At 53.1% G+C, this 9,054-nt stretch overlaps 1 protein-coding gene across 1 annotated transcript in view; it reads left to right on the forward strand.

The window, feature by feature from the left end:
- Window positions 1-7,350, forward strand: part of MYOM2 (myomesin 2) — a 51,141-nt gene extending 43,791 nt beyond the window's left edge. The window contains exons 32-37 of the mRNA XM_087813506.1: window positions 598-703; window positions 2,622-2,785; window positions 3,255-3,291; window positions 4,591-4,613; window positions 5,856-5,911; window positions 7,033-7,350. Coding sequence (XP_087669632.1) covers window positions 598-703; window positions 2,622-2,785; window positions 3,255-3,291; window positions 4,591-4,613; window positions 5,856-5,911; window positions 7,033-7,350 — 704 coding nt within the window. The remainder of the gene's footprint in view (window positions 1-597; window positions 704-2,621; window positions 2,786-3,254; window positions 3,292-4,590; window positions 4,614-5,855; window positions 5,912-7,032) is intronic.
- The last annotated feature ends 1,704 nt before the right edge of the window (window positions 7,351-9,054 follow it).

The following is a 9,054-nucleotide window of genomic DNA, read 5'->3' on the forward strand; positions in this document are numbered from 1 at the left end:
GACTCAGTGGGGACGTTCTCACTGAGGTTTTTCTTTTTGCTTGTGGGTTCTTCTGCCTCCTCCCCCCTTACCCAGTTTTTACTGACTTATCCTGTGTCTCCTTGGCCCCTTCCTGGGTCCTTTCTGCTCCCTTGTCCCGTTTGCTGATTTTCTGCAATCCTGGGTTCTGGATCAATGAACACAGCCCTTCCTGGGTCACAGAGCCATCCCCACACTTTCGCCTCCTCGCAGGCTGAGCTGCTAAGGGGCAGGTGCTGATTCTTTTTAAAAAATGGTGTGTTCCTTACAGTGTTCAGCAGAGTTTGTCCAATAATTCTCCTGTGGCAGATGCTTGTTTAGTGAATGACTGTGGTATGGGACAAGTGTGAAGGATCTGGGGCTGACAGACTGCAATGCGTGGATGTGGGATCACGTCTGTGGCTGGTGGGCAAGGACCTGCCTATAGCACCCTTTCTGCAGACTTGGCTCCCACCGGCGTGGCTCCCACCAACGTGGCCCCCCACCGACGTGGCTACCACCGTGGCTCCCACTGATGTGGCTCCCACCAACGTGGCAAGTCTGCGGTTCATAGATCCAAGCATATCTCCCTCTCCGCAGGCATGTCCGCTTCTCCTCTGAAGATACTCTGCACCCCAGACGGAATCAGACTGCAGTGTTTCATGAAATATTTCACCGAGGAGATGAAGGTGAACTGGTATCACAAGTAAGTCCTGCAGCCGTGGACTGGCTGTGCCGTGGATGAGGGCAGTGCCTGTGCTCTCGGACCCCATAGTTCCAATAAATGATGACCAGCTTCAGCTCGGGGCCGGGGACCAGCATGGCTAAAGGAGAAAAGGGAAGAGGCAGGTACAGAATGCCTGACGGGGTCAGAGGCCAATTTTTTCTTGTTAATTCTAACCCAAGGTTATACACACACACACACACACATATATTATTTAATAATATATATAATAAAATAATATGTACACATATATATATTTTCATTGCTCTTTAGAGAGTGGATGGGAGGGAGGTAGAGAGAGAGGGAGAAGGGGGAGAGAGATAGAGAGAAACATCAGTGAGAGAGGCACATCAATTGGTTGCCTCCTGCACTCGCCCCCTGGGTTGAACATTGAACCTGAAACCCAGGGACGTGCCCCTGACCTGGAATTCAGTCCTCGACCCTTCAGTGCAGGGCTGATGCTCCCTCCGCTGAGCCACTGGTCAGGGTGAGAGACCAATTTCTGAGGAAGCAACGGCTGCCGACGTTACTGCGGAGCCAGCATGCTTTGTGTTACGGGTGACATGGACTCAGCAGAGGGTGATGAGAATCTTCCGAGGTGCGGGCATAAGCGAGGACGCTGTGTCTGGGTGAAGATGCTGAGTAATGTACCCAGGCATGCGGAACGTGCCACTTCACAGGAGGGCTGGAACCTGTTCAGAGTGAGTTGGAAGCAGACAAACAGGAGCTCAGCAAAACTGCTCTTCCGAGAGAGGGTTTCGTTCTCAGAGGTGAAGTTAATATGTCATCTACGAAGGGCCAGACCTCCAGTGTCCAAGTACTGACCCTGGAGACCAGCAGGGTCCACTGCTGAGAAGTTTCATGGTGTCTTCATAAGAGAGAAAGACAAGAGCTGGCTTTCATCTCAGTGTTTATTTTTAATTGATTTTAGAGAGAAAGAGGAAGGGAGAGACAGAGAGAGAAACATCGATCAGCTGCCTCCTGCACGCCCCCTGCTGGGGATCGAGCCCACAACCCAGCCATGTGCCCTGACGGGGAATCGAACCCTGACCTCCAGGTTGTTAAGTTGATGCTCCACCACTGAGCCACACCAGCCAGGCTGGGCTCCTCCCTTCTTAAGGCTGAATGACATTCCACTGAGTGGATGGACCATGTTTTGCTTGTCTGTCCATCACTGACCGACATTTATGTCATTTCCGCCTGCTGACTGCTGTGAATGGTGCCGCTGTGCCCATGGTGCACACGTGTCTGTTTGAGGCCCTGCTTTCAGTTCCTCTGGGTTTATACCCAGAAGTGCAATCGCTAGATCATATGCAATAAAAAAAAAATTTTTAAAGGAAAAAATGCCATACCGTTTATTTTAAAGTCTATAATATTGTGACCAAGAAGCATAGATTAAATAACAATGTGTCTTTAAAATCTAAGTATCATGCTTAATTTTAGAAGCTTTTCAGAGCTGAGCTACTGATGTAGTTAATAAATTACTAGCACCCAGCCCTAGTGGGTGTGACTCAGCAGGTAGAGTGCCGTCCTGTGCACCACAGGGTCGCAGGGTCGATTCCCAGTCAAGGGCACGTACCTGGGCGGCAGCTTTGATCTGTGGCCCTGGCCAGGGCGCGTGCAGGAGACGACCAATCGATGTGCCCCTCTCACATCAATGTTTCTCTCTCTCTCCTTCCCCCTCCATCCCTCCCTTCTCTCTAAAAAGCAATGGGAAAAATATCCTCAGGTGAGGATTGAAAAAGAAAATTACTAATATCCAGGAAAATTGTTGCGGCAGAAGCGCTGGCCAGTCGGACAAGGTTTCCCATCCACCCCCGAGTCTCTTGCCCCACAAGTGCCATGCAGATCACTGAGATTTTGAATTCAAGGATGTTCCCGTTGCTTTTTATTTCTAAAGAGATGCTAAGATCTCGTCCAGCGAGCACATGAGGATCGGAGGCAGCGAGGAGATGGCCTGGCTGCAGATCTGCGAGCCCACAGAGAAAGACAAAGGGAAATACACCTTTGAGATTTTTGACGGAAAAGACAACCATCAGCGCTCGCTCGACCTGTCCGGTCAAGGTGAGATGGTTGTTCCTTAGCATCTAGGCATCTGGCCTGTAGAGATCCCCTTAGAATGCTGGGGGGAAGCAGCCTGGCTCTGTGATTTTCTTTCTTTCTTTTTACTATGTCTTTATTGATATCAGAGAGAGAAAGGGAGCGGGAGAGAGAGAAACATCAGTGATGAGAGAGATCATTGATCGGGTGCCTCCTGCATGCCCCCTGCTGGGGATCAAGGAGCCTGCAACCCGGGCGTGTGCCCTGACAGGGAATCGAACCGGCAACCTCCTGGGTCCTAGGTCAATGCTCAACCGCTGAGCCACACCGGCTGGTGATTTTTCACTTGGAGAAATCATTTCTGAAGAATCAGTGTGTTCACTTGGCTGCCTGTCAGCTTCCGTGAGGCAGATTCACCCGCGGAGCCTCTGAGCTGGTGGATAAAAGCCGAGCACATTGAAACCATTGGTAATGTTGACATGTTTCCTTCCAGCTTTCGACGAAGCCCTTGCCGAATTCCAGCAGCTCAAGTAAGCTTTGCTCATGGGTTACTGCTCTAGCGCCGGGGCTTCAGGGGCCTCGTGGTTATTTTTGCTGAGTGTGGGGACATTGCTGGGCGCGTGGGTGACCCGAGGCCTGTCATTTCCTGGGAACTGGGGTAAAATGGCACTTTAAGCAGGTCTGTGTGGATCAGGGCAGGCCTTCTTCTGAACTGTAAGTGAATCTGTCGATTAACTTCCTAGGGTCGTGATAACCCTGGGTTGGTCTAAATGATTAAAATGACGAATTTCTGAAATAGTGATAATTATGGCAACACATCACAAAGAGCAATTTTTCAAAAAGTTATATGTTTAGGTTCTACTTAAGACTTTATTTTTAAAGAGCATTTTTAGTTTCACAGCAAAACTGAGATAAAGGCAAATCCCCCCCTCCCCGGGAACAGCCTCCCCACCATCAACACTCCTCAAGATGGGACATTCGTCACCACTGATGAACCTGCACCGACATGTCATCATCACCAGAGTCCACAGTGTACACCAGGGCCGCTCTGTGTTGTGCATCCTGTGGGTTTGGACAAATGTGTGATGACCTGTGTCCATCATTCTAGTACCACACAGGGTAGATTCACTGCCCTAAATCCTCTGGGATCCAACTGTTCACCCCTCACCCCAACCCTGACCACCACTGATGTTTTTACTGTCCCCATAGTTCTGTCCTTTCCAGGATGTCAGAGTTGGAGTCACACAGTGTGTAGCCTTTTCAGATCCGCTTCTGTCACTTAGTCATGTGCATTTCAGGTTCCTCCATGTCTTTTCCTGGCCTCACAGCTCATTTCTTCTCAGTGCTGAATAATAGTCCATTTCTGGAGCAGCTATTGAAAAAATAACTTCTGGTTTTAAGTGTGTGTCTGAATTTCAGAGCATCCCAAACAGAAGTCATTGGCCTGAATTAGGTTATTCAATAAATATCAGTTGCAGGGATGAACACATGACTAAGATAAATTAGAAAGCAACATTTTGAAAAATTCTAAAGCTCTCCAGTGCAATCTGCTGAATTTAGCGGAAAAAGAAATCTCTCCAGCCTCTGAGTCTGAATGCTAAGCTCCTCTGTGGGTTTTAACCGCTGAAGGACAGGGCGTCCCCCTCTGAGAATGGGTGGTGGGGGCATCGGGAAAATGCAGAGATGTGGTCCCTGGAGCTGGGTGTGTCCTGAGAGAAAGCAGTCCTCCCCACTTCCCCCAGCTGACCCTTCACCTGCGGGACGCCTGGTGTCCATGGCGTTTTCTCATGACTCTCTTTCTGTTCTCTCCCCTCCCTCTGGGTTTCCAGGGCAGCTGCTTTTGCAGAGAAGAGTAAGTACAGGGAACATCTTGTTCATTGTTGTGGGAGGGCAGAGGGCCCTGCTTTAGGGTATTAATCTTGGGTATTGAATGATAAATGGCAGAGCCTATGCTCACTTGCCCTCCTGATGCCGCCAATATACCCTGTCACCTACCGCGCCTTGCCCCTCCCCCCACCTCATCCCTCCTGCCATCCCCCACCTGTCCTGTGTTGTTTTACGAGATGGTCAGTCAGGGGCGGCCACAGGAGGGGAGACAGGAGGCTCAGAAACACAGTTCATTCATTACACTTGCAGGTTCTAGAAACACGCCAGGCTGTGTGGGAAGCACTTGGGCTGGGGGTGGGGTCAGGAGGCAGAAGACGGGCTGGGGAGCAGGTAGGCCACGGCCTTCACTGGGCTTTCCCCAAGAACAGCAGGCGGGGCAGGGGACACTCAGGGCTGGACTGAACGATTCTGGGGCTTTGGGCTGTGGGTGTGGTCCCTGGTTGCCTGGCACCCGGTGACCCAGGTGGAGGAGTGTCACCTGCTGAGTGTGGGGCAGGGCGAGGAGGGCTGGCTCAGGATGGCTGATGGGCAGGTCCTAGGTGCCCAGCTGTGCTCCCGGCTGGGCTGGGAGGGGCATCTCTCTCCAGTCAGGGAGGTTTTGAAGATGTCAAACATCATAATATACAGGAAATGAAAATAGTATCTACATAACACACCACCCTTCCACAATCCTACTCTCCAGACACACAGAGAGGCCCCTTCCCTGCCTGATTGGTTTTCCCAGCTCAGCCCTGGGTGCACCTTCTCTGCCCTCAAAGCCCCGCTCAACCCCATGCTCCTCTAGTGCCTCTCACAGCCTTCCCTGCGCATGTTCTGTCCTCCACTGGATACACTGTATCCACTCACACCCCATGCTCCTCCAGGGCCTCTCACAGCCTTCCCTACGCATGCTCTGTCCTCCACTGGATACACTGTGTCCACTCACACCCCATGCTCCTCCAGGGCCTCTCACAGCCTTCCCTACGCATGCTCTGTCCTCCACTGGATACACTGTGTCCACTCACACCCCATGCTTGTCTGGAGCCTCTCACAGCCTTCCCTGCGCATGCTCCATCCTCCACTGGATACACTGTATCCGCTCACACGCCTCTCACAACGCATGCTCAGCCCTCCACTGCACGGGCTGTGTACACACTCCGCTCCCAGGAGCCGGGAGGGGGAATACCCTTGTTGATGGTTTTCTCAGCTGAGTCCCTTCCTGTTACAGATCGTGGCAAGGTGATTGGTGGCTTACCTGACGTGGTGACCATAATGGAAGGCAAGGTAAGGACAGCCAGCCGGACACCGGGACACCTGGGCTCAGCAGTGGACACAGCCCCAGTGAGGGGCCGCACAGGGAGCAGGGGAGTGGGCCCTTGTCACTCAGCCTCTGGGCGACTGGGGCTCCTTATTCACATCCTACTTGTCCCCACTGCCTCTGGTAACCCTTGTGTTTAATATTCTGAATCCACAGACACCACCTGCATGACCCCAGGCACACGTTGGTGCTGTGGGGCTGTTGGTCTTGTGCCTGGGTGTCCACTGGGTCCTGAGGCCCTTGGTCCTGGCTGGTCAGGGGAATAACGAATGAACCAAGGATGGGGGGGCCACACCCATAGCCACGGGACACACCTGCCTGTGTGAAGGTGGGAGCCACCCTCTGCAAATGTGAAATGGAAAAGAAATCTCTCTCCGAGCTCCAAGGCCACTTTGGAATATGTACTGGAAGCTGCTCACTGGAGTTTTAACTGGGCACCTGCCGGTGGAGTTGCTGACATCTAACCCACACCCCTCTGGATGCTGCAGGAGCTCTAGCTCAGTGTCACGGAGCAGAGAGAGTGGAGAGAGCTTTATTAAGCCAAAATACAAGAGTGTGTAGGCCTTTTCTGTAGCAGCTAAGGGAAGCCCAGAGCTGAGGCTGAACAGTCCTGGGGCTCAGGATAGAGGCGTCATTGAGAAATCAGAAGGGGTTGACTTTACTCAGGCTCAAGCGTGTTTCACTGAGTCCACAATGGCTGCTGCGTCCGACTTGCTATAGGACAGTGTGTTCTCTGGCTTTGCCTGAGGGTCCACAAGTCTGACTATAAAGGAAACTGAGAAACATGCTAAAAACATCGACTGTAAGACGTAGATACATTTGATTACCTTCAAATTCTTTAGTTGGCGTAGGCCCCGGGTTTAAGCTGAGGATGAATAGAAGATATTACCATTGGTTTTTTCTCAGAAGCTGGTGCATGAAACTCCACTTGTTTGCATCCTGCTGTTTGGGGACCCCAGTGTGTGGCGGGTGCCTACATATATAAAGAGCATGTTGACTCAATGATGTGAGGGTCAGTGCCATTCAGAGGGGCCTGACCTCTGTCTTTCTCACGCTCCCCTCTCCACCCCCCCCTTCCCTCCCGCAGACCTTGAACCTGACCTGCACGGTGTTCGGCAACCCCGACCCCGAGGTGGTGTGGTTCAAGAACGACCAGGACCTCGAGCTCAACGAGCACTTCTCCGTGAAGGTGGAGCAGGCCAAGTTCGTCAGCATGAGCATCAAGGGCGTGACCTCCGAGGACTCGGGCAAGTACAGCATCAACGTCAAGAACAAGTACGGGGGCGAGAAGATCGACGTCACGGTCAGCGTGTACAAGCACGGGGAGACGATCCCGGACGTGCAGCCGCCCCAGCAGGCCACGCCGAAGCTCATCCCCGCCTCCTCCTCCGGCCCGGCGCAGTGAAGGCCGCGCCCGGGGTCCAGGCGTGCGGTGTGCCGCGCCCAGTGCGTGCCCCGGCCCGAGGGACTCCACATGTGGCCGCAGAGGGCGCCTGCGTTATGCTTTTAATTTTGGTGTTTGCTCAGCGTTAGTTTAGGTCCATCGGGGTGGAAAGCCCCGGGTTCTGAGCAGCGTCCTGCCCACGCCTGGGCTTGGACTCCCTGCTGACAGGATCCTGCAGCTCCAGCATCCTGGCCGGAGACTCTGACACCTGTGTTACCTGGTTACTCTGCTTTCTCTTGCTTCCAACTAATAAAACGTTAAGCGGCAACTTGTGGTTCTGCTAGGTACCAGCCCTACCTGACTGTGTCCACCACCCCGCCCGATTAGTTACGATTATGGTGCAGGGTCGCGGCCGGGAGCCCTACAGCCTGAGAGCCTGGGGGAGGCCCCCCCAAAGCTTGACTCCTCAGGGCTTGGTGACCCGGCGATGGGACCTGGTGGGGAGGCACCCACAGAATGACAGTCCCCAGGAAGGTGGGCACCTGTGCAGACTGAGGGGACACCGAGCGGTTCTCACATCCTGGATCCAAAGTGCCAGGGAGGGGGAAATGAAATGCATAGGTGGCCATGTTCTTTCTTTTTTTAAAAACCATTTTTTAGTTTTTCAATTAGTTGACATACAATATTATATTAGTCTCAGGCGTACACCCCAGATTAGACACCAAGTAACTTACTAAGTGACCATCCTGATGAATCTCGTGTCTGACACCAGCTATCACAGTGGCATTGCCTGTGCTGTCCCTGAATCCGTGACTGGTCTGTAACAGCCAACCTGGGCCGCTCAGTCCCTCCACCTGTCCCCATCCCCCGAACGCCCTCCCACCCGGGAACCTTCAAAATATTCTCTGTATCAATCAGTCTGCTTCTGTCCCGATTGTTCGTTTATTTTGTTTCTTAGATTCAATTGTTGATAGGTATGAATTCATTGCCATTTTATTCGTATTTTTTATCTTTTTTCCCTTCTTCCTAAAGAAGACCCTGTACCGTTTCATTAACGCTGGCTTGGCGGTGGTGACAGTGGCCTCTGCCGCTCTCTCTGCCCGGGAGAAAGCTGCCCTCCCGCTCGCACCCCGATACCAGACAATTCAGCTCCTCCCCGTGGGCCCCTGGTTCCTTTCGAGCTGCTGCCCCAGGGCTGAGCTCAGAGGGAGTGAGTCTGCGGTCAGCGCCCGGGCCCTTTAAGGGGAACCGCCCGGGCACCAGCAGCCTCCGTGTCGCTCGGCCTCTATCCCGCTGGTTTTTACATCGGAAGTTGGGGGGACGTCTCTTCCTGGCTCTGGAACCTGGGCTGGCCTAGGGCTGGTCCCCCTCGCCCCTCGGGGGGTCTCCGCAGCTGAGATGTCCCTCCGGGTTTTTACCCCTGCAGGTGGGTGTGGAGCCAGCCTGGTCCCTGTCTCCACCCTCCCGCCCGTCGGTGTGGCTGCCCCTGCGTGTCCTCGGTCACGGGATTTCGGTTCAGCCAGACCTCAGGCAGTTCTGAGTGATGGCTGTTCCGCAGTTGAGTCGTATTTTGATGGGGTTGTGGGGGAACTTGAGCCCCAGGTTCACGTATGCTGACATCTGGACCGGACGTAAGGCTGTTTCTTTTTAAGTGTGTTAAGGAATTAGTAGGGATTTAAAAGGGAAAGGAAACACGCACGAGGCGTGATCACTGCAGTGGCCACC

This window comes from Miniopterus natalensis, chromosome 2 (assembly GCF_054644295.1).
Source record: "Miniopterus natalensis isolate mMinNat1 chromosome 2, mMinNat1.hap1, whole genome shotgun sequence".
Lineage (NCBI taxonomy): Eukaryota > Metazoa > Chordata > Mammalia > Chiroptera > Miniopteridae > Miniopterus > Miniopterus natalensis.